The 26,134-nt window shown below is 37.4% G+C and overlaps 1 protein-coding gene across 1 annotated transcript in view; it reads right to left on the reverse strand.

Annotated features, from left to right (window-relative positions):
* Positions 1–1,651: 1,651 nt before the first annotated feature.
* The window catches only part of ENPP1 (ectonucleotide pyrophosphatase/phosphodiesterase 1), a 71,720-nt gene continuing 47,237 nt past the window's right edge, over positions 1,652–26,134 (reverse strand). Inside the window, exons 12-25 of the mRNA XM_047102919.1 lie at positions 25,913–26,021; positions 24,844–24,975; positions 23,286–23,317; positions 22,217–22,344; positions 20,979–21,048; positions 19,977–20,064; positions 18,341–18,510; positions 16,841–16,892; positions 15,133–15,287; positions 13,480–13,609; positions 12,306–12,386; positions 11,316–11,448; positions 9,037–9,199; positions 1,652–5,720 (exon numbers count right to left, since the gene is read on the reverse strand). Coding sequence (XP_046958875.1) covers positions 5,550–5,720; positions 9,037–9,199; positions 11,316–11,448; positions 12,306–12,386; positions 13,480–13,609; positions 15,133–15,287; positions 16,841–16,892; positions 18,341–18,510; positions 19,977–20,064; positions 20,979–21,048; positions 22,217–22,344; positions 23,286–23,317; positions 24,844–24,975; positions 25,913–26,021 — 1,614 coding nt within the window. The 3' untranslated portion in view covers positions 1,652–5,549. The remainder of the gene's footprint in view (positions 5,721–9,036; positions 9,200–11,315; positions 11,449–12,305; positions 12,387–13,479; positions 13,610–15,132; positions 15,288–16,840; positions 16,893–18,340; positions 18,511–19,976; positions 20,065–20,978; positions 21,049–22,216; positions 22,345–23,285; positions 23,318–24,843; positions 24,976–25,912; positions 26,022–26,134) is intronic.

Genomic DNA, 26,134 nt, shown 5'->3' on the forward strand with positions numbered 1-26,134 from the left:
TGGGATCTGAAAAACACGCAAGGGCACAAAGGCCTCACAGATTAACCACTCTTTCTGTTCGGACTTTCATAAAAGTGAGCGACTCTTCAAAACAGTGAAATTGTGTCAAGGTCTAGAATGGGTTATGATGGAAGATTCAAAATTATAGGTTTTATCTGAGATTTTTTTAAACGATAAAAATTCGAGCAATGAGATCTATTCATTGAACTGAGGAAATTTTGGTCTCATTTATTTAAAATCATTTCCAGTCTCTATTAACTTGTGAACTTTCAGTCCTGAGATCTTTGTTTCACCATCTTTGTATTATATTCAGCACAATGTTATCTAGGCATTGGCATAAAACACTTTGATTGTAAAAAGTAACTGGATGTCCTAGGGCAAAATTATCAAGAGATAGAAAAACCTCATTTCTTGGATATTTATTATATTGCTTTGTATCTCAATTCTGTGAAGGCTGAAGTGTATCCTAATTATGAGATCTGAATTTGATATGCAATGAAATCCTACAAGAGTTTTTTTTTTAAAGACTTATTTACCTTTATTTATTTATTTTTTTTAATGTTTATTTTTGAGAGAGAGAGAGAATGCGAGCATGGGAGGGGCAGAGAGGGAGACACAGAATCCAATGCAGGGTCCAGGCTCTGAGTTCTGAGCACAGACCCCGACATGAAGCCTGAACCCATGAACCACAAGACCATGACCTGAGCCAAAGTCAGATGTTTAACTGACTGGGCCACCCAGGCACCCAGAAATCCTACAAGAGTTTTAAAAGTGAATGTGTTATTTTTATTAAAATCCTGCCCCCTGAGTTGAGGATTTATGGGCAAGCATGAAGTTAAATTTATAATGATGACATTGTGGGGGCACCTGGGTGGCTGAGTCTGTTAAATGTCTGACTCTTGATTTCAGGTTGGGTCATGATCTCATGGGTTCATGGATTTGAGCCCCACGTCAGGCTCAGCAGTGACAGCATGGAGCCTGCTTGGGATTCTCTCTCTCTCTCTCTCTGCCCCTCACTCACACACTCTCTCTCAAAAATAAACATTAAAACAATGACACTGGGGTGGAATGAAAGGTGCATCTTTTCTGTTGTTTCCTTTTGACTTCTTATGAAGATAAATCCTTTTCCAGAGTTTCTTTCATTTCTAGAAGACTAAAACACATTTTACGTATCTCTAGTTTCTTCCATGGCTATAATTTCTAGTAAAATCTTTATTTTTCCTTCAATTGTTATTTATGTAGAATGGAAAGGATAAGTACAAAAATTTCACGTCGAAAAAAATCTATGGAAGTTACAATTTGGATGCTTTCCCTCTGGTTTCAGACAATTCTATATACTGGAAAGAAATTTATACATGCCTGTCTTGTTTTTACCTGGAAGTATGATTGCAAATAATTAAAATACAAAAACAAGAATATAGGTCAGAAGCTGATGTTTACTCTGTGAATTTGAAATGAACTTTGGAACTTTTTTCTCCTTCCAGTAATACAGCTGTGGTTAATTGTCTACAACCCCTGTACTCAGTATCATCCCTGGGAAAACACCACCACCCATTCCCTGCCCCCACCCTCCAAACACACACACACACACACACACACACACACACACACACACACAGACATAAGCAGCCAAGCTTCTGTATATACAACTTTTATTGGTAAATCCACATTTCTTAGTTTAGAGACTTATATTCTATAGATTCTTCCCTCTCCCTGATAATATTGAGACTGCCAAAAAACAAGGAAAACATCCTTGGACTGTAGCCATATTAAAATTTTACTTAATGCTTATGAAAGCACCCACACACCAAATTCCTGTGATAGGTTTCAGCATGAAGTGTAATCACCACATTTAGTTTCAAAGTTCAAATGCCTGTTCCTATTATAGATAAGCACGTACCCACAGGTCAAGGCAGTACAGCTACTGTAGCTAATGACAGAAAAAAGTAAAGGTCAGGGGGTAACAGCCTCTCCTGGGGAAGTAGGTGGTCTTAGCTCCAATCTGGTCTAAAACAGGACTAGACCAACTAGCCTAACGTTGACCTGCCCTCCTGGGACCTGAACATTTGCCTTCTTCCCCCTAAGGTTTGCCCTCTTTTCTCTGAAACTTGGAAATATTTTTAAGTTCCACCTGGTTGTTTGCTCTGCCATGAATGAGCTGACTTAGCTATGAAATCTTATATGGAAGTTATTTACCTCATTAAGGAAGTACTGATCAGAGGCAGGGCAATAAAGTTAGGGATAAGTAAAGGTTTTGCTTTGCATATGAAAAGCCAAGAATAGCCTTTATTTTACACAGTAGGGTACAGACATTTTCAAATATAGTCATGTGAATTTACCATTCAAACTGGGGAAGTAGGCCACTCACCTGTTTTCAACTGATGAAATAGTAAGAGGAGAGATCTCTTTCAAGATAAGAATAAGAATACTGCGTAAGAGCAACTGAAAAAAAAAAAACTAATAGGAACAGATGTGGATGCCCTTTAAAGAGTCAGCATAGCATTCACTTACAGTCTGACTTTTAAGAACAGGAGATTATAATAACAGTGTAGGAAAAATAAAAGTTGTAAATCATAAGTTGGTCATAGCAACACCTATAGAAAATATCAAAAGTAGTGGTAAATGGGAAAATGCCAAAAACACATCTATCCAAGGGATGTTAGAATGTCCTTTCCTTGCCTGTTCACCTGAAGAGCTCCAATTCATCTTCAAGTTCTAGCCCAATGCCACCACATCTAGGAAGTTATTGCTGAGACCTGTCAAGTCCCACCCAGTGTGTTCTTTGTCCTCCCTAGCACCCTGCCCGTGGCTCCATTAAAAAATCTACTGCCCCCCCTTAGGAATCACATACACTTCTGCTGCCTTCTCTCCCTCCCCCAAACTGTAAGGATTATAACTTGTCATTCTTCATATTCCTGGTGACTGGCAAAGGCAAGAGACACCTACCCATTTAATTAAGATCTGCTAGAATGCTTTACATAGAGGCAATCATGTGTCTGCATGTATTTTGAAGAATATCTAAAAATCAATGAGACACTTCTACAAAGAAGTATATATCCTTCTGCTAAGTGCAGATAAAAAGCTTAGATATACATAAAACGAAAATAGGAAGATTCTGAAAGGTGGAGACAAGGCAGGCAGGCTAGGGATCTTGGAACCCAAGGAACAAAACTGTGATAAGTTCTCCTGAGTTTGCTCTTTTAGCTCAAATGTCCCAGACTTGGAACTGAAGAGTTCCCAACCTTAAATGCCAACAGAGCAGCCAAAAAGAAGTCCTAAGAAAGTCCTGCTTTCTAGCCAAAGGACTAGAAGACAAGCAGCCTAGCAAGAGAGAGAACAGTAATTGCACCACGGAAAATGCCACGGCCCCACCCACACCAGCAAAGGCCATGCGGGGAGCCTAGACTTCCACTCTTGGCAGGCTGTAATGAAGTGCCCTCACTCCCCTGACAGGGTGATTTCTGACAAGGCTGAGCAGGGAACTGGTCATTTCACCCCCACCTGGTCATAATAAAGTCTTCCCAGCTTTCCTGCCAATAGTGTCAGTGGACACGACATGGGAGCAGCGACAAGACACCCTACACATCCCAGCCAGGGAGGCATCAATGGTGACCCAGTGGGGAGCTGCACTCCCACCCTGCCCAGCAGTGACAAGGGTCCCATCTCGCCCCTAGTGTCAATGGCAGCTGAATGGAAAACCTGGACTCGTAGCCACACCTGGAAATAACTAGACAGTGTCCTTCATTCCCGCACTAGGCCCCCGTGCCCTCGCTAGGCTGATGCCAGAGAAAGTCAGCTAAAACAGAAGGTTTAACTAAGACCCCTAGCCACATAATAACCTAAAATATTCAGGTTTTCATCAAGAATCATCCATCATGCCAAGAACCAGGAAAATCTTTTTCAATGAAAAAAAGACAAAAGATGCCAACCTCTGAGATGATGCAGATGCTGGCATTATGTGAAAGAATTTTACAGCAGCCATCACAGAAATGCTTCAGTGAATATTATGAATATGCATGGAATAAGTGAGAAAATACAAAGTCTCAGCCAAAATAAAAATACAAATTCTCAGCAAAGAAATAAAAGATATGAAGAAGAACCAAATGGAAATTTTAGAAACAAAAACAAAAACAGTAACTGAAATACAAATATCAATGGATGGGCTCAACAACAAAATGGATTAGAGAGAGAAAATAATCAGTGAACTTAGAACAATAGAAATGACCCAAACGGAACAATAGAGAGAAGACAGATTGGAAGAAAGAAAAATAAATAAACAAAACAATACAATGTACAAACCCTCCAGGCCAATGGGACTAATACAAAAACCAATGACATCTTCCAAATTATTAAATAATTTTTAGATATAAATTGTATTATCTAAAGGATTTTGTGGTCCACAGTCTGTTGAAGAATGATCATCATATGAACGACAAATAAAAATTGTGGTGTACTAATGTAACACCTAAATCAAACCCACGCAGCCAAAAATGAAAGTAACCTTTGGAGGTCCACAGGCCGGGACTAACAGGTATAGTCTATATAGTGGATCAAGTTCATTTATCATGACCACCAAGAAGATATAAAGCAATGGCTACACATTCTCTTCAAATCTATGGAACTTCAAAATGAACAATTCAGCATGATTCTGCTACTGGTGGGGTCATTTTTATGCACAGAGGAAAATGTTCCTACCACCTTGATGAAAAATGTCACCTTGCATGTATTGACAAGCTCTCTGAAGTTTCATCAAGACATTTTTAACAGTCTAAAACAACTACTTTAGAGCTATTTTCAACCTATGTTAATTACCAGTGAGCAGGATGGGAATATCTTTCTTTTTTTTAAATGCAAATGTAGGGTAAAATTTTATAGCAGGTCGATATGCTAGATAATTCACAGATGTTGCCTCAAAGTTTAACTTGCTAAAGACATTAAATCTGAAATTGCTAAATCACAATTAAAAACAAAAACCCACAGGACTGCATAGTTTGGCTTTTGAAAGGGTATACAGAAAAGACAGAAAGAGGGCCTCAGAGATATTTTTACTTCCACTGAATTTTTTGGTTAAAACTCAGATGAATAAAACTCCAAGTTAAAAAGAATCCAGAATCACTTCTAAATTCTTATGAAAATACTAATGCTGTAACACGGATTATTATTCCAATCCTATCCATTAGCGCCCTGTTTGCCAGTTCCACAGAAGTTTATTAACGAAAGGAAGATTCAAATGTCTGGTGTCCAGACAACGTTCACAGCTACTTCTGCCCTTAAGAGAATATAGAAGAGCAGTTTTAGGTATGGTCTGTCTTTATTTCCCAAATCGGAACGATTCTGACACATTCAAACATGTGCGAGACTCAAGAAGAACATTTTCCTACTGCCAGGCCGAGGCCACAGGGTTCCCTGAGACGGTCGTATCACAGAGGATTCTCAGCTCTAACTCTGGTCGACAGTTTCCAAACAACGCGATAGCGTGAACAGAGGGCTGTATAAAATAGAAGGTTCTTTCAAAAACATTTATGATGTGTTTTTTGGAATAAAAAATATCAGTCTTCTTCGTTAAAAGTTGGCAACTGTGTTTTCAACTTTAAAATGTCTGAGATTGGCTCTTTTCTCTCTTGATAGAAGCTGAGTCCAGTGATGTGTTCGACATCTGCGATCCGAGCTCTGTGTAACTTCAGTAACTCTTCAACCCACGAGGAGTCCTGCTTCCCATGCTATGAAGGTGGGAAATGTAAAACAAACAGTCACTGGAGAACAGTCCGTTCACTTTCTCTACAAGCACTTTGTCTTCCCATTTCAATCAGCTATGGCACTTTGGCTCCCAAGTGGCAGAGGCCACAAGATTTGTTAGGTACAATCCCTGCTCTTGAGTAGCTCACTATCTAACATATACTATGCACGTTTGTTTAATCAGATGTCTCAAATCTGGGGAAAGGAAAGTACACCTGGAATAGATGCTCATATATTGCATTGGTGCAAGAGACTGGATCAGTGTGAGGTTAAAAAAAATGCTGGAAAACAGAAGCAATGTGGCATGGCCGAAAGAATGTGGGAATTAGTAGCAAGAAAGTTGGGTTCAAGTCCTGGTTCCATCATTTTCATACCACGTAAACTGAGGCAAGTTGGTTAACATCTGAATCCTGATTCTCTTACCTGCACCCTCCTTATAAGGTTGTTTTTGAGGATCAAATGTAATGATGTGTGCACACTATAAAAACACCAGCTCTTATCAGAATCCGTTACCTACACAGTTGCAATGAAGCCAGCGTTGGGGGAAGTGGTGAAACACAATTTCATCTGGTTTGGTAGCGAAGTCTCAGCTAACATGAGATCAGACAAGAAGTAAAGGCATGTGCTCTGGCACATGGAAGCAGAAGTGGTAGCTGAGGCAGGTAACAGAGATAGAAATCATACATTCATGCATAAGTACCATTTTTCTGCAGCTGGCTCCTGGAGAGGGTCAGGTGAAGAAAGTATCCACTGATTGGTGGTCTATAATTGTACTTTATTTTTTTTTTTTTAACATTATTTATCTTTTGAGAGAGGGACAGAGAGTGAGGGAGAGGCAGGGAGCAGGGAAGACGGAGGATCCCAAGCAAGCTCCGTGCTGTCAGCACAGAGCCTGATGTGGGGCTCGAACTCGTTAACCATGACATCATGACCTGAACGGAAATCAAGAGTCAGACACTTAGCTGACTGAGCCCCTATGATCGTACTTTAAAGACATCCTTCAATAAAGATTCCTGTACCCTTGGGACATTATTAGTTGGAAAGGATAAATATAGACTTTTCACATAAAAAGGGAATGGATCAATAGTTTCCACTTTCCCATTAGCCTCCAATCATCACTATACCCAGTACTAATTGCTGCCCCACTCAGTTTTTCTCTGCAGCAATCTTCACTCTGGCCCTCAAAGGAATAGCCCTGACTCAGTGCATTACTTGGCCAGTAGATATTTTTCATCTGTCCCAACATACACAGGAATAGATGCAAAGTACATGTAAGACATCTGTTTTCTCAGGCCAATATCCTGTTGATCCTTAGTCACTACTTCAGAGACGAAACAGAAGGAATCAGTAAGTATGGGTGATATACCTTCAAATAATCCTCTCTCTGGTTCAAGTCCAATAGTTAGTGTCTTCAAGGCACATTGCTATTATAGAATTTGATAAAATATTTGTACAAGAGCTTTTGGAATGATAGAGATAGGAAAGGAACTCGGTGCCTAACTCATGACACCTGACATTATTTTGGTCATGAAATGTAAGCGTAAGTCTGTTGCTGCCGTCTTTTGGGGGGAAAGGGCCCAGAATTCAGACATGATATCTAGAGAAGTAGAAACCATCTTCAGCCCACATATGCTACATGCTAATAATAGCAGCAAAGGAACACAGGAAAGGTCTGGGTCCCTAATGGTGCTGCTGACCCAAGACCGTCTACCTCTGGATGGCCCATTACACGAGGACTTGCTCAAGTCACTGTACATGGTCCTCTTATTTTCTGCAGAACACTAACTGATACCTTTAGTGATCATTTAATCTCTTGGGAAAAAAGAAATCAATGAACAAGGGAATACTCATACAGTGTTGAACATTGAACAGTTAGCACACTTAGATGCCTGTTGGGCATAGGTAAAAAAGGTAAAATCCTGCTCTTCTGTACTTAATTCTGAAGAATAAGGAAAAATAACTTAATGAGAAATATTTTCTATGAGAACTGATCAATCTCAAAGTTTATCAGAGAAACAATTAAAGAGTGAAATATCTTCATTAATTCTTAATGAATGATACATAGACTCCTAGATCAAGGAGGGCAATACATCCCTATTTTCCACTCCTGGGCCCACAGGAGAAACCACAATCTGTTTTGTTCACTGCTGTGTTCTCTGTACTAAGAGTCCCTGGCAACACGTAGTTATTAAAGAAAAGAATGGCTGGATCCAAGAAGGGATACATGAATAAATAAAGGGAGGAATGAATAAGCAATCATAGCACTCTCTCCTGCTGAGCTCAGACTCATCCTTTTGACCACAGGACTCCAGATATCCACCACCCATTCAAATGAGGCTGGTAAGAAAGCCACATCTTGTTGCCAACTTAGATCTAAACTTAGAGTGTGTAAGTTCAATGGACAAAAAAAAAAGTGAAAAAAAAATCTACTGGGAAATCTGGGAAGTACTCTGAAAAAAAAAAAAACCAAAAAAAAATTTGGCTTACCATAAGGAAAAACTTTAAAATTCCTAAAATTTTAATGGAGTCTTGATGTTCAAAGACGAGTTTAGGTATTTTAAATTCTGAGCAAATAAGGTAACATAAAACAATTATTTCTAAATGCTGAATGACCATAGAATAAGAAAAGATAATTAAAGACAAACATGAATTTTATAATAAAGTCGTATACAGAAAATTAATCTGAAATACTACAGAACTATAACTTTAAGACTAATTTATAACAATGTTAACACTCTGGGAATTATAAATCCAGTTTGGGAACAAGAATAAATTCATAGCTCAAATAAACCTAGAATTTAGTGGCTATGCCATATGAAGGCATTCGTATGTTTTTACATTTTGATCTGTTTTATTGTGTTTTAAAAAAAAAATTTTTTTTTGAGAGAGACACACAGCACATGCACACATGAGCATGGGGCGGGGGCGGAGGGGGGAGGGCAAAGACAGAGGGGGCAGAGGTTCCCGAGCAGGCTCTGAGCTAACAGAGAGCCCAACGTGGGGCTCGATCTCACAAACCATGAGATCATGACCTGAGCCAAAGTCAGACGCTCAACTGACTGAGCCACACAGGCACCCCTGGTTTGTGTTTTTAACAGACAAGGGTGGTCTTCTCCAGAGATAGGTCATCTCAGAGTATCAGATTTAAAACCGTCCTGCAAAGTTCATGTGAAGTGCATCCTTTCAAAGTACATGCATATTCAAGTTCCGTTTTTGCCCAGAGTAATGTTAGATACAATACACCAATATACTTATATCCGTATTTTCAACGCGTCAGGTAAGCTAACAAAGGCTACTTACCACACAGCTCTCACTGTTGTCAGTCCTGTGAGGCAAAATGAAAGCTAAGGTGTCTAAATCTCCACACTGTGAGGGAGTCTGGGATGTGTTTTTACAACTTGTTAGCACAATGAAGAAGTGAGTCGGGATCAGAATTTCTCGATTACGGATGCGTCTGCTGTTTCTGTAAGATAAGGCAATATTCACTTTAAGAAAGAAATAACTATCTTCTTTTTAATGAATGCTTCAGGAAAGTATAATTTTAATGCAAAGCATCTAAAAATACAATGCAAATAATTAAATGTTAGTATGAAGTTAGTCATTGTGATACCTCAACATATCCTGCCAGATTGAGACAATGAATTAGAAGACACTCAGATAAACATACACTAAATACTTTTTGTTTTCTATAAGAATTTATTGAACTTCGGATTTCTTTTTTTGCTTCTATCTGAACACATTGGAATAGAGATGCTAAAGAAAAAAAATATGTATCATTCTCGAATACCTACAGCCAAAATTCTAAAGCATTATTGATAAGTATTTTCAACCCTATGCAACTGCACAGATAGTAGACAGAGAGGAAACTAGTTTGGGATTTTTTTCTGTTCCATCCCCTCCAGAGAAGTCATATGTTTTTACATTTTGATGTAAACTGTGACTCTTCTTTGTTTTAAAGGCATTTCCTTTCCCATCCCAATAACTTCTTTTAAATTGTAGTATATTCTCCAAGAGGTCCCAAGTAACACCTTTACCTCATCGTAATTCTATTTCCTTGGGGCTCAAAGCTAGGTTTGTTTGTTTTTCAGCATCTTTCAAAATTTAAGGTAGTGGGAGCATTGTTTTCAATTTTAATCTTCTGTGGAGCCATAATATAGAAGATGGATTAAAACAGAGAGCTCTGGTAGAATCCAAAATGTATAAAGTTCCCTTCTTTACCCATTCTACTGCTGTGACCTCTGAGGCAGTTATGTTAGGACCCTTATTCCTCAAGGGATATAGTTTAAAACAAACAAACAAACAAACAAACAAACAAAAAAACCCTGTCATTTTACAAACTAATGTGCTACAGATATATGTGTGTGAAGAGTAATTTCCGAGCCTGCCTGGAAGAACGGTGCTCAGGGAAGAGGTGAATCTCAGCAGATGTTTCAATTTCTTTATCCTGGAGCCTTAATAGCAAAATTGCTTCCAAAACTCATGTTATTTTTTTAAGAAAGATCAAATGGAGGGATCTAGGTGTGCTATTTCGAAGGGACACATGCAACCCCATGTTTATAGCAGCGCTATCAACAATAGCCAAAGTATGGAAAGAGCCCAAATGTCCATCGATGGATAAATGGATAAAGAAGATGTGGTATATATAGACATACAATAGAGTATTAGTCGGCAATCAAAAAGAATGAAATCTCACCATTTGCAACTACGTGGATGGAACTGGAGGGTATTATGCTAAGTGACATTAGTCAGAGAAAGACAAAAATCATATGACTTCACTCATATGAGGACTTTAAGAGACAAAACAGATGAACATAAGGGAAGGGAAACAAAAAAAACATCAAAACAGGGAGGGGGACAAAACAGAAGAGACTCTTAAATATGCAGAATAAACAGAGGGTTCCTGGAGGAATTGTGGGAGGGGGGATGGGCTAAATGCTTAAGGGGCACTAAGGAATCTACTCCTGAAATCATTGTTGCACTATATGCTAACTAATTTGGATGTGAATTAAAAAAAAATAAAAAAAATAAAAAAATAAAATGTTCTCCTCCTCTCCTTTATAAAAAACCACTGTTGTTTTTTTTTTTTTTCAAGATGGTCACTCCATCTCCCTCTAACCAAAGTTGGGTAAAAGCTGTGACATTCACTCAAGGCCTAAGCTTGGACACTATAGATTTATAACCCTGTTGGTTCTTTCAGGATGCCTCTAGCCACAGCACGTGTTCATCTTCTAGCCAGCAGTATGTTAATTAAGACAGTATTTTAACAATCAGCCACACATAGGGATTTTAAACATGGATGTTACCTTCTTAACATACAGTGAGTTCAGTGCTTAATCTGAGCTCAAGAATTACTTATCTAAGCTGCGTGGGAGAGAAACACTCCTTTCCTCCAAAAAACATTTTACTGATCACTGAGCAAAACATCAAAATTAATCAGGTATTTCAAGGGGCTCTCAGTGTAATCGGAAATGTCACGTACATCAATATGAATACTATCAGACAGAAAAGGCTCTGGTGACTCAACTGGATGGTAATCCCACTTGACAGCTGTTTTTAAGAGGAAATGAAATATGTCTTACTGCTTCAGGGTCTCTGAGGAATCATAGCATCCATCATAATCAGAGTCAAACACAGGGCCACTGACAACATTGACACCATTTCTTTCTTCTGCATACCTGTGCAGTAGGGTGCCATGAAAATAGTGCCATATAACTGAAACAAGAAGGAAGTCAGTGCAGTTTCAAAAGAATAAGGTGCCAAGCTGTTGTGTTACAAAAACTCAACAACCTCATTTGAAATCAGCATCTGTAGTAATCAGAGACAAAGTCAAATTTGGCTTCAGTGTTAATGTGAGGCCAAAAATCCATTGCTCAACTTTGGCCTTTGGCAGAACTAATAAACAAATGTTGAATTCAAGACTATTTTGGACATGACTGATCATGTGCATCACCATGAATTTGTGATCACAGACCACCACAAAGCATAAAAAACCATGAACATCAGTAAACAAGGCAAGTTATTCAGAATTATTGTTAATATCTGAACATTTCTTTTGAAATAGTCACAAGTACTCTACATGTAAATTGGAGTAAAAATCTCCTGTATGCTCTATATTGTGAAATCCTATATGCCACTTGAAGTATAAATTTATATTTATCCTTGTAAGAGCCAAATGCTGCGATAATTAATAGTGATGTAAAATCCATACATTTTAAGATCAAAAGCAATTATCAAGAACTTCCAAAAGTTAAATAAGGAAACATACTGAAAGTTTATGTAAATGTTGTAGATTATATTAACTGGATAACTTTCCAAGAAGACTACATACTTTTTCCACCAAAAAAATGTCATTTATAGAGATTTAAATACAGAGTAGAATAAATGGTATTGGAATATATCATGATTCTAATAGTTGTAGAATTTTTGTGTATTGGTGTTGTCCAAGTTAAACCGATAAGAATGTATCAGATAGTCATTTAATTTAGAGGGTCAACCTTATTAATATAAATTATACCTATAATACACAGAAATTCATTGAGATTATGAAATACAGGGTTAAAATTTTTTACCTTGAAAACTCTGGTACATTGGCACTATGTTAGTATTAAGCAATGCTTCAGAATATAGTTGACTTGAACCTTTATTTAGTTCTACAAAAAAATAAAAATAAAAAAGACAACTATTTCATTCTTCATGAGTAGCATTAGACATTATACTTTTTCATGGGAGTAGCATTTTTAAAAATTAGCTACCACCTTAAACCCATAAAAGTTTCCCAGGTACTGGGTCAAGGGAAAGGGCAATGTGCTTGGTCAAGTCCCTTAAAAAAAAGGAAAATAAGTATTTTCTTCCTCAAGATGAATTTAGCAAAGAAACAAAAGCTTAGTAAGAGCCCCAAAATAAACGTGTTCAATTTTTACCTTATTTGCCTTATTTCAACTACGATGTATTGTGTGGACAATCTTCTTTCCTTCAACTCTTTTACAGTGAAAGGAAAAAAGAGGATATCTGGCTTCAGAACAACACCTACTGCCCTAAAAAAACATCCCAGGACGTCTGCCTCGAAATGCTGTACAAGGCTTCTTTGTATGGATTTTCAGCTTGGATCTGCTCTATTTTCATAAAGCAATAGCCAAGTTCTGACTTCAGACACTTATTCTGGGGACTGGACTGGATACTGAAAGTATTTAAGCACCTGGAGACTTCTGATTTTTGCCTTTTAAGGCCAGCCTCAAAATGTCTTCTCATTAACATACAAATTTGCCACATTAAAAAGAGAACACTTTACCTCAAAAAAAAAAAAAAAAAAAAGAGAGGGAGAGAAAAATCTTCCCTAGTGGCTCTGTCCCCATAAAGGGCAAGCACACTTGGGCTCTGCCTATTCCTAATTCTTTGACAAATTATTTTTCTTTTTAACAAACAAAATGATATCTCCCTCCTAAGACCCCTGCTGTATCCTTCTGACTCAAGTTTTCTCAAATTCTGCGTAAAAGAAAGGTAGAAAAAATGAAGAATGTCCTATCTACAGTGTCTGCACTAAATCAACTACCCTCCAAACAAAAGCTAAAGGTTTTGTAAAATTCAAGTTTTAGATGCTTTAGAAATTTTCCCCTAAGAGTTATACTTCTCATTCGTGATGATCAACAATAAAAAGATGGTGTCCATTGCCCCAAAAGAAAGAAAAGGAGAAGGAAGAGAGAAAGAAGACCAGGGAAAGGGCAGGTCAGGGAGGAAGAAACTTACGTGGTGGGTAGAGGAACCCGTAACTCAGTTCAGCATTATTCTTATAAAACGAACACTTATGGACAGGATTGAGGGAAATTCGAAGATCCTGGTGGAGACAGTTGGAAAAGTCTTCTGTAGAGAAACTGTCCTGAAAAACAAAATGTAAACAGCCATGAGGTATCAGGCATATAAAAGAAAAGAAGACTGCTTTATGAAGAGTTGAGGGTGAACCACACCCTACAAGGTCTGTGAACAACACCCTACTTGTCCCTTTAGGTCCTACTCCATTTTCCCATTTTTCTAACAGTGTATTCATCTTTTTTCTAACTGAAAGGCAACAACTCTTTATACTATTAAGGATATTAGTCATTTGTCATATGTGCAAATATTGGCCTATTATGCTGGGTTCAATATGGGCCTATATGCTGGGGGGACCTGAGCCTATCTTCCAAAGACAACTGCATAGACTTGAAAGCTGGTGCTTGGGGGAGCCACTGAATTAACAATGCAGCATGAAAACCTCGGGAGCACTAATGACGGAATCTATGCTGCTTTGATTGTATTACAAAACAGAACATTCAAACCAAAGCAAAGAACACCATAATTAAGGCATTAAACAATAAATCTGATGGGGACCTACACAATACTGGCTAGACTCCTATATATTACAAAGTCAAGTACAAAACATGTTTGTAGTGTTTGAAGATAGTCGTCAAAATTAGAACAAATTTATGGCTGAAACTTTATGTAAATATGAGAATATGTGGGGGTGCGTAATATATACATATTTTTTTAACATAGACATTACATATATACATGCACACATCCCTACCTTTTTTATTTACCTTTCTCAGTGAGTATTAACAATAGTTTTATTTTTTAAATCCAACTGCTAGACTCAACTAAGCTCTCTCAAATCCCCTTTCTGTCCCTTAAGGGCTTCCTGTAGCTTGCCAGGCATTCAGTCTTTGAAAATTTGGTCAGACTAGTTTAAAACTTTAATTTGATCAAAATCTAAATCTCATTCCCTCCCCCCTTCTCTCTTTCAAGGCCTATCTTCTGCTTCTCTTTCTCCTACAGCAGCCAGGGGACAGGGATGAGGGGGAATGGCGGTCTTATTCTGGGATATTCCATACCACGCCTACCCACAACTCCTTTCAAGGGCTTCCTGTGGTCTGGGAGGTGGACGGGATCCCCAGCCTCTCTGTAGTTTGATTTGAGGATCTTCCCATAGGTGTTACACACTGAAAAATTACTGAGTTTTAATGGCCTTCCCCATCAGTGAGGACCCACTAAGGTGAGTACAGCCAAGGAAAGTCCTTATACTCATACATCTATGCATTTAGAGACGAATACTTGTGACTGACTGCAAAACTGATTACATAAGTTAGAATCATAAAACATGAAAACAAACAAACAAACACAAGGCAAGGGAGACACTTTCATGCACATTCCTCATTTCCCAGAAGAAGAAATTTGCTCGGAGTCTCAAAGTCACAGAGCTAGAATCAGAACTTAATTCCTGCAACTCCCAATTCAGTGATCTCCTAATTTAGGAACTGATTATGAAGCCAAGATTAGTTTGGCCCAAATTAACCATGCTTTTAATGTTCTGCTTAATGATAATTAATGAAATAATCACACGTAGCTAGAGGGGCGACCAATACTTGCATTTCTGTTGACAGTGTAGGATGTCCAAAGGGGCATCAGGATGTCATGGCTGTAAGCACTCACAAACCGGTGCTGGTAAAGAAGGCAAACTGTGCTGTCCCTCTGGAGAACTCTGGGTCTTCCATAGGGTACAGTGCCACGCTTAATAACCTTCTCTTGGGTCATAGGGGAAAAATGAAACCACCGTTCAAACAAACTTACTGTGAACTATATGATAATACATAATGATAACATTCATCTAATTCTTTCCTCTCCTTAAGACCCTATTGAAAAATTATTTTTTACTACAAAAAAAAAAAAAACAACACAAACTAATTACAAAGAGCAGAACCATAAATGATTTAGAAAACAAAAGGGATTCACCACAGTTTTTGCCTATGAAGATTCTGAGAGATCAGTGTAATATCAAGATCTCACAAGGGGACACTGTGAAATTGCTAGAAATTTCAGCAAATAGGTCTTAAATAATATTACTAAAATTCTTTAACATTACTTTAATGACTTATTCTTTAGAGCAAATCTCCAGAAAGAAACATTTGAGGATGGTGTATGTGCTTGGAAAACAAAAATTCAGAACTGAAATTATGAGATAAAGCTGAATGAAACAGTGATAGTATATATACTGTTTACTGCGCTTTTTCCAAGCGTCAAGTGCTTTGTAGAGTCCTTTGTAGACATCGTCTAATTGAATTCTTAAATAGTCCTATGAATTAAGGTTATATGTCCATTGTACAGATGAGAATACAGCAGTTTACAGGGAGTAAATACTTTTCCAATGGACATACAGTTCCTAAGCTCATATTCAAACACAGATCTACTCAATTCCAAAAGTGTCATCTTTCACTATGCTTTGTCACCATGGGCCATCAAAGATTTCTCTAAACATGTACAGAGATTTTATATAGGCAAATTCAATTTGGGAATAATGTAGACTTCACCTTTTTATTCCAGAAGGAAAAAACTGAGCCAAGTAACTTAGGGATCAGAGACTACATCAAAGTGTATCAGAGATCATATCAAAGTGACACTGAGCATCCAAGTCCCAGCTGACAAATGTTCTCAGTTGTCTGTGTATTAAATATGCTTAATTTTCACTCAAAAGTTATGAAGAGGGGCACCGGGATGGCTTAGTCAGTTAGGCGTCTGACTCTTGATTTTGGCTCAGGTCATGATCTTAGGGTCATGGGATCTAACCCTGCATGGAGCCCCAAAGTCTATGCCCAGCATGGAGTCTAATTAAGATTCTCATTCTCTTTCTCTGCCTCTCCCAGCTTACACTCTCTCAAAAAAAAAAAAAAATTTATGAAGAAATAACTTTAGATAAATCAATCAACTTATACTCTCCTGTAATTAACTAAGAACCAGGTGAGATAGAAATTTAACAGTATTTTCAATGGAAATCTGAGGGTCTCTTATAAACTTATAAAAATCTCCAAAATCTCAAACCACCTCAACTCTGTTCATAAAGAGTTATTCAGCTTCCACTAAATGCATGATGTGCTGTAACTATCCCTTCCTTCTTTATGACTAGCAGTCTAGACTGTTGAGCAAGGACATTGCCATGTTTCATCAGGTCGTCCTCCCCTACTATCTTTACGTTACTGGCTATTCTCAGCTAATGTCCCCAGACCAGTTCTCTGTGGTTGACACTGTTGAGAAAAAGCCTGTTTCCACATTCCGAGCTCAAGAGTAAGGATGCCTTCCTTACCTTCTGCCACAGTCAAATTCAACTGTATCTCAAAATCCACAACCGGCAAAACCTAAAAGTTAATAATACTATTTTAAGCGATGAGAGACATGTTTTTTTTGTTTGTTTGTTTTGAGATGTGTTTTAATTTTGTAACAATTTCTACAGCCTCATTGTTCCATCGTGGGACAATGATAAAACCATCTTGTACAAGTGAAAGTTATTTTTTTTGATGAAGAAGATAAAAATTCAGATGACAGCTGCAAGAAGACAAAATTGTTACATAAGCACAACACCATCAATGAAAAATAAGAATTGCTGTTTTATAATTTTTATCCCTACTCTGACAGTCTTTCTACGAGCCTAAAACAAAATGGAAGGCATAAAATCAACTGTTCCCCAAATCTCTATCTTCATGGACACTATCAATTTTGTTCACTTGTTATCACAAATTTTTATCTTCTTAAAACTATATATTAAGATAGGAGTAAAAAGAAAACAGTGCCGGGGTGCCTGGGTGGCTCAGTCCATTAAGCGTCTGACTCTTGGTTTTGGCTCAGGTCATGATCTCATGGTTCATGAGACCGAGCCCTGCATCAGGCTCTGCATTGACAACTTGAAGCTTGCTTGGGATTCTTTCTCTCTCTCTGCCCCTCCCCCATTGGCACTGTTTCTGTCTCTCTCAAAATAAATAAACTTAAAAAGTGAAGTGCCATATATCCAATTCTTGCCAAAAAATGTTGTTTTGCCTCTAAATTTAAGATGAACTGAGGGGTGCCTGGGTGGCTCAGTCAAACATTGGACTCTTGATTTTGGTTCAAGTCATAATCTCATAGGTTCCTAGATTGAGCCCTGCATTGTCAGTGCAGGGCCTGCTTGGGACTCTCTCTCTCCCTTCCCCAGTTCACTCTCTCTCTCTCAAAATAAATACACATTAAAAAATACTTTAAAATAAACTGAGATATATTTTAGGAAAAGAATACTGTGACTGGTTTATAATCAAGACCTCACTGCTAGGACAGTAGCACAGATTCCATGATTCAGGATGCTCCAGAACTTAGCTGGACTTCTCCCAGCCTGCACCCAAGTCAAGTCACAGCACCAAGGGATAAAAACAGAAGTGAGGGCTGCCTGGGCAAAGTTAAGCATCCGACTTCAGCTCAGGCCACATCTCACGGTTCGTGGGTTTGAGTGCTATGACAGGCTGTGCATTGGCAGTGTGGATCCTGCTTCGGATTCTCCATCTCCCTTCCTTTCTGCCCCTCCCCCGCCTGCACTTTCTCTCTCTCTCAAAAATAAATAAATAAAAATTAAAAAGTATGTGAAAATGCAAAAACCAGGAAGAGGAAAAATAAATAATAAAAGGGCTGCACGTGCATGCTTATTTGGAATTAAACATAAATATATATTTATGCTCACTTATACATTTTAATTTGATCATGAAGTGTTTCTATAGCACATGCTATGCAGAGGGTGCTGCAGAATCACACAAACTGGGCTACACTCTTTGTCAATACTTACGGAGGGATCACATGAACAGTCAAGGTTATGTCTGGGCGTTCTTGTGAAGGGGCACTGTGCCAGGGGGTGGGCTTCTTTGGGATGCGTTGGGGTGTAAACAGGATTCTTTAGAAGGTGGTTAAGACTTCCGTGAGTTCCATTATTAGGAGCAGGTGACAAATTCAGTAAATCTGCATAATGCCAAGAATGGTAAATGGTTACCTCGAGGTTTCAAAATCAAATAAATGGTAGACTTACACTATTTTTATCTTTTTAGAACTAAATGTATGTAAGGCTTCTTCACTCTCTACCTAAAATAAAACTATAAAACTCTCTTGAATTTGAGAGCATTTATGACTATGCTATTGTGTTTTTTTAGTATATATGCTGCCGAAGCAAGCACATGACTATGCTATTCTTAATGGAATTACTGATATTCTGCTGTACGTCTCTAATGAAACTTCTGAAGTTTAAAGTGCATAATAACTATAGTTACCACCATTGCATACTAATGTCAATCACTGTGCCAATATATTTTCCTTAATTAATCCTCAAAACAATTTAATACGTTATTGTCAACATTTGGTAGATGAATAATCCCAGTGCTTTGCTCAAGGCCTCAAAGCTACTAATGTAGTAAGACCTACGCTTCAAAACCAGCTTTGTCTGAGTCTAAAACTCCTGCTCTTGGGGCGCCTGGGTGGCTCAGTCGGTCCGTGAGCGTCCGACTTCAGCTCAGGTCACAATCTCGCGGTCCGTGAGTTCGAGCCCCGCGTCGGGCTCTGGGCTGATGGCTCAGAGCCTGGAGCCTGCTTCCGACTCCCTCTCTCTCTGTGTCGGAGAGACTCTCTCTGTGTCTCCCTCTCTCTCTGCCCCTCCCCCGTTCATGCTCTGTCTCTCTCTGTCCCAAAAATAAATAAACGTTAAAAAAATTGTTTTTTAAATAAAATAAAATAAAACTCATGCTCTTGATAATAACAATAGCAAACACTTAAACAGTAAAGCACTTAGGATATGCCTGGCACTGTTTTAAGTGCTTTAGGATATATTAATTCATTTGAGTGTATAGGCCCCCACTGAAAGAATCATACTCAGGACATATTTAAGGTTTTGCAAATGTCTAGTATCATTATCAGAAAAAGGAAGTAATACTTAAAACATAATATCCAACCATAAAGGTATTAATTAAGAAAGTACAGAGTAAGTCAGTAATATATCTAATGGGTCCTCCTCCATTTCTACAACTGTGACATTGTCATCCATTCAACTATTATTGCTACCAGAGGTTCTGCCTCTTTTGTGTTCCCTTCACAGACTCCAAACTCTTTCCCGGGCTTCCACCTGACGCCTGAGTCAATCGTCGTATCATTAAGCCGAAGGCCTGGCAAACTGCTAGGCACTGGGGATGTACAGACCTCACAGCTCTGGGTGTTGCAGTTTACCTGTGTGCAAACCCGTGGAAGAGACACCAGTAATCAGATGGCAATGATCCACATATTTTTTTCAATGACTCTGGGTCAGGAAGGTGAAAGGTAAAAATGTGATCTGTCTCACATCATCGTCATCTCTACAGAGATGCCCACCGTGTGACTTACTTTTCATAATCCTATTCCAGCTCTGTTTTCAGAAGAAATGAAAGAAGCCTGTTCACACTTACCACACATTACATTATAGACTTCAATACTTTCAAAAGAGTCAACTTCGATGCTGTGCTTGAAGCCAGGTCCATAGCCGATAAAGAGAGACTAGATTGGCCAGAAAAGTTAACAGTTTATCAGTTCATATCAGCTATGTATGCAGCTGGTGAAAAAAATTATTTTATATTATCCATATTGTACATATATAAACTGGTTATGTTAAGATATCAGAAAAATACCGTGCCCACAGGCTTCATAGGATATGGTGTTAACCCCTGTTGCACATGTAATCTAAGGACATGTAGGATACTTCTCTCAGCTTTACTGTGATTCTGACTTGACAGTCAGAAGAGAACAGATGATGAAATTGTTTCTCATCTGTGAATGGGATATAAATGTCACTCTGCCCACCCTACACAGTGCTGTAGGGACCAAATTAAATAACTGTTGTGCATATATTTTGAACTTTTAAATTGCTAGATGAATGTAAGGCATTACCTTCATTTAGAACAAGTATGATATCTTTTCTCCTCTTAAATCACCAGCTTTCATTTACTGTGAAAGCAATATTCTTAACGGAACACAAACATATGCAAAATGATTATTAGAAATTTAGTATGAGGTATAAGTCATATAATATGTCATACATGCCTGAAACATGAATATTTTAACAAATTCTATTAATACCATGCTCAAAATAAAATGACTATATGCAATCATATGCTTCATTAATTCTCATCCAAGAAATGTAAGCACAATCCGTGTTTCTAAATCTAAACTTTGAGAGCTTGTTTGGAGGTTCTAGCAGGGGAGCACAGCTGCTCGTATACCCTTGACCAAAGAACGGTCCTCCTCTATCGGGGAAGGTCGTCCTCTTCAACCGAGCACTGGGTGTTGTATGGAAACCAATGTGACAATAAATTTCATATTTAAATAAATAAGTAAATAAATCTAAACTTTGTATATCAGTTTTTCTTCAGATACAAACTACTATTTTTTTTAAGTATATCAGATTTACTTACTTGCATATTTGAAAATATATTGTCAGAACCATGGAATCCAATTCCACAATGCTTCCTTTCTGCAGGATTCCTAATTTTGACATAGTATGAATTAATGATGTGAAGTCTATTCATAGTGCAAAATTTAAAGTCACATTATTTCTGTTAATCAAGAATAAGTAACTATTTTGTTAAACAAACCAAAAAATGGTAAACAAAACCACCTGGCTTTGCAAAGCAGTAAGAGGCCACCCTTATCTTTTATTTTGCAGACAAATCAACCATAAATGCAGGATGGCATAGAGGAAAAAAGCCACTAGCACTGACACAAAATTAGTTTTGAACCCTGACTATGCTATTTGCTAGCTGTGACACTGGCCATGTAGTTATCTTATCTTCGTTTCAGTCTTGTTGTATTGGGTTGTCTGTACAAATTAAATGGCTTAGCCTAAAGCAATCTTTGGAATATAGATGTTCGTAAAATATTGGTTCTCCCATGAAGGCAAGGACCATCCCTTCTTTCAATGTTTTTCTTCCAAACACGAAAAGCACAGCCCTCTAGTAAAAGTAGAGACAGTGAAACTCTTAAAGTGAATCCTGGTTCATTGTTTAGGTTTTGTTTGACAGGGGTATTTATTGCCCCTGGCTTCCCGGCAACCATCCAAAGAGTTAATTATCAGGTTTTGAGATATTAACAATATTAACCATCCAAATAATTCTCCAACACATCAATAAACTGAGCTGAAAAAACAACTTTGTAAAATGAAGAAAGCAATCGCTCATTATCGTAAAGAGGTTTTACCAATTATTCGCTGGATCTGAAGGTACTATTAGGATAACTGTAATGTGCAGAAGAGGTAAGAGCAGCAAGTGGTAACACCAACGTGGAACATAAATAATCAATATGGATGTGGGCAGAGGAGTGGCTCCCAGCTGGGGGTGGATGGCCCTCCCCAGGGAACCTATAGCAATGTCTGCAGACATTTTTGGTTGGCTCAACTATGGAAAGGGTGCTTTTTCATCTAGTGGGTAGAAGCCAGGGATGCTTTCAAACATCCCACAATGCACAGGACAGCCCTCCACAACAAAGAATGGTCTGACCCCAAAAGGTCAATCCCGGGTTGAGAAGCCCCAGGACAGAGTGAAGAGAATCATCTGTGCACAGTTTTCATACAACAACACTGTTGAAAAGGGCCCAATGGTTACACTGAATGACTAACATATCAGGTGAGGTTTACCTGGAAACCATCAGAACTTACAATGCAAGTTGCCACTGAGGATCCAAATAGAATGTCAAGGGCTCAATCCTGTCGTTTTTGGCAAAGTGCAAACGCTTCGGTAAGAAATGCTTGAGGTAAGGTTTGAAGTGCTGGTTTGGCTCCCGGCACTGATATTACAGAAGGTAAAGAAAAACTCTTATTTCGATATTTTCTTAGGTGTAAACTTCTCTTGAGACTGTATTCTAATTCCGTAAGATTTTTTTTCTGTTAAAAATTTTACCAGTCTGCTCAGTAAGTCGCAGATGCAAAAATAACGGAGTCCCTCTATTCCCAACGATTCAATATTCGTATTTTTTACGGGAAATCATAATTGCTACATAAAAAAAAAAAACTAAAATTCTTAGACTATGCCATTCATTAATATTTGGGTTACTATCGATGATACCATTTCCAAACATTCTTATAACTGCAATGGTAATCATTTTCTTCAATATTTAAAACACTTCGGGGCCCCTGGGTGGCTCAGTCAGTTAAGTGTCTGACTCTTGGTTTCGGCTCAGGTCATGATCTCACAGTTTTGTGAGCTGGAGCCCCATTCACACTGTGCAGAGACTGCTTGGGATTCTCTCTCTCCCTCTCTCTGTCCCTCCACTGCTTGTGTGCTCTCTCTCTCAAAACAAATAAATAAACTTTAATAAATAAATAAATAAAACATATCAAGTAAAAAAAAGTACTATAGATAACTCATCACCAAGTCAAGAATTTATTTTTTAAATGGACATAAAAGGATTGGCAGCAAATATATAACAATGCCAACAGTACCTATGCTGAGATAGCTATAGACTTTTTCCCTTCTATTTTTTTCCAATTATTTCTTTACTGTTACAAAAATTAATTGATGACAATAAATGAATTCTTAAAAACTTTCAATGCTGGTTTATTGGGGTGTGTCCTTAAAAATCTTTAAAAACTATAGGGCGTTTAAATGTTGGCCCACATACTCAAAAATTCTAATGCTAAAAAATCCCAAGAACAGATACTGAACTTTTTTTCTAAATATATATTAAAACTAACAATAAGTAAATAATGGAAAAATAAATACACTCACGGAAAGATTTCTGGCAAGGTCTTCATAATCAACTGAAGGGGGACAAAGATAAGAATTAATCATGGATGTTATGCTACAATTAGAAATAAAAATAAAACAAAAATGTTGAATGTCAGACTCAAACTCAAAGCAGGTTCCAAACAGCTTATTTAAACCATTATATATTAGTGGTTGGTAGGAATGAGACAGATCTTTAGGAACCACCCCATGCCTGTGAAATCATGTTGTACTGTTAAATGAAGAGACAAGTTAAAGAGTATCTATCTATCCATCCATCTGTTCATCCATATGTGTGTCCATTCACCTGGCCATCCATAAATATGACCATGCATCTAGATCTAGTATGATTTCATAGTGTAAAAATTAAAAAAAAATAGTGTTTTATATACGCATAGCAGATATCTGGGAAGACATTCCAAGCCTAACAGTGTTTAATCTCTAGAGAGAGGAAATGAGGTGTGGATTAGGGAGATTTAAGGAAACCGTTACTTTTTATTTTATATATTTTGATATTTGGTAACTCCAGAATTTCCAAATAAAAAGGACACCGGAGAACGTAGAAGAGAGAGCAAGTAGATAGTTTTGTAACTGAATTTGCATAGCAAGACCACACAGATTTACTTAGTGTCTTCTGTGCTACAAATCAATATATGTCTAGATTTCCAAAGATTCTTCTAGCCATACTTTATAAAAGTTTGAAAAAAAATTTCAGATACAATAAATGTTTTGTATATATATTTCATGTATGTATATTGATAAATAAATATAGATATTTTTGCCTTAATTTGGGAAACAGAGGCCTAATGAGAGAAAGTTAAAGCTTAGTCATCCCATACTAAACATCTCTGGGCACTGCCTCCGCCTATATGGTTTTATAACAGGTTTTACAACAATTGTATATGACTTTTAAGCAGGCTATAACAGAGGTGCAAACAGTTAGGAAATGCACTTGACTTGCAAAAGAATTAACATTTAAAAAATTTCCTTGGCAATTTGGGTTGCACATGTGGTCAACACAGAATTGAAATTTCTTCTCCTCTGTTTACAAAACACATTCTCACTGTGTTTTAGAATGGTAAAAGAAAGTCATTTCTGAGGACAGAAACCAGCTGTTTATGGAATTATAAGAATTACAGAATTTCCTGCATTCCTCCTTGTGACAGAATATTATTTTATAACAGCTCTAAGTTATTTTAATGGAATGTCATTAATGAAACTTGAATAAATGCAGATGAACTTTTCTTTTAAGTTTTGTTTTGTTTTTTGTTTTTCTTTTTATTTTTAGTACAAGTAATCTCGAACCCAATACAAGTAAAACACACACTACGACATAAAAATGTACTGAGCACACACACATAATATGCTTAGCAACAAAAAACAAAAATAAGTGGTTAGATCTATGTCTTGAATAAAATCCCTTTGGGTGCAGAAGACCTGCATTGGAGATTAATCATGCAAAGGAAATTAACTTGATGCCCTTTAGTGTGGAGATACAATAATTTAGAGGAATGTATTCAGAATGTAATCACACTCAAAGTTAGCGTCCATATATACTTACATGAAAAGTACTTATCCGGGACATCAGAGGGTCTCAAGCGAGCGGCAGGTCCATATACAATTTTAATATTTTTAACGTCTCCCAAATATTTATTCAGATACACATATTTCTTGCAACTGCCTTGTTCCATGCCTAGGAGAAAAAATTCCCAAACATGTTACAACTTCAATAAAGAATTTCACACATAGAAGAGAATTTCCTTCACTTCCAGAATTTAATTCAATAAATATGTGCTCAGTGCTCATGTGAGTTAAACATCTAGTAGGTAAGACACAGAACTTCAGCTGTATCCACCATTTCACTTAAAAAAAAATCTTTTCCCCTTCATCCACAATTACTTTATTGTTTCTTCTAATTTAGGTAGGTGAGGAGGAATATCATAGCTTCAGACCAAATAGCAAAGCTTAGTTGTTTTCATAAGATCACCTAGAATAGTAACTGGTATTATAAAATTCTCAGTCTCATTCCAGAACTGCATTTTCTTTGGAACAAAACTTCTTACAGCTATTTCTAGAAATAGCTTTTAGCAATTATTTCTGACACAAACAATAACAACAAGAAAAAAAAACGAAAAGGGCGTGTTTTCTATTTTCTTGTACATTCATTGCCTCTGCACTCTCAAGGCTGTTACACAAACATGTTCTAAAGGCCAAATAAGTAAAAAGTGAAATTAACATAGTGCTAAAATTAACACCTACTGCTTCTAAAATCAGATTTTTATGCTAAATAGAAGACGTACATAATAATGTATTAAATCTAAAATTATTACACTACATTTACCAAAATTAAACATTAAAAAATTTTTTTAACTTTTCAAAATTCCTGGTACAAACCTTCCTCAAATCAGGAAATGGGTGCATTATCATTGATAGCTGTGAATTCTGTGCTTTACTTGTACTTTATATTTTATATAATTTTTTCCTAAACATTTTCCACAACAAACTACATTAAAAAAAAAAAAAGAATTAACTATAACAATCAGAAGAAATAATGAAACAATAACCAGTCAAGGAACCCTTTTTTGGGGCACCATTTAACCTGAAGGGTAAATGATGAAAATTCAGGTTACCATGATCTGAAACAAGGATGAGGTTCAGGCACTGATGCAAGTTCAGCTCCTTTAAACCGTCCATCAGCATGCCAACCATGTTGTCAACCCTCTGCAAAGCTCTGATGACCTAAGAAAAGGAAGCAATTTCATGTGATGGATTCCATATTAACGGCTATTTCTATATAAAGCTATCTCTGTTCATAAAGGAAAAGTTCAGTGGATGCAACTACTATGATGAAC

This window comes from Lynx rufus, unplaced genomic scaffold (genome assembly GCF_022079265.1).
Source record: "Lynx rufus isolate CCGP_SWC_20201006 ecotype Redwood Valley unplaced genomic scaffold, mLynRuf1.p SCAF_6, whole genome shotgun sequence".
NCBI lineage: Eukaryota > Metazoa > Chordata > Mammalia > Carnivora > Felidae > Lynx > Lynx rufus.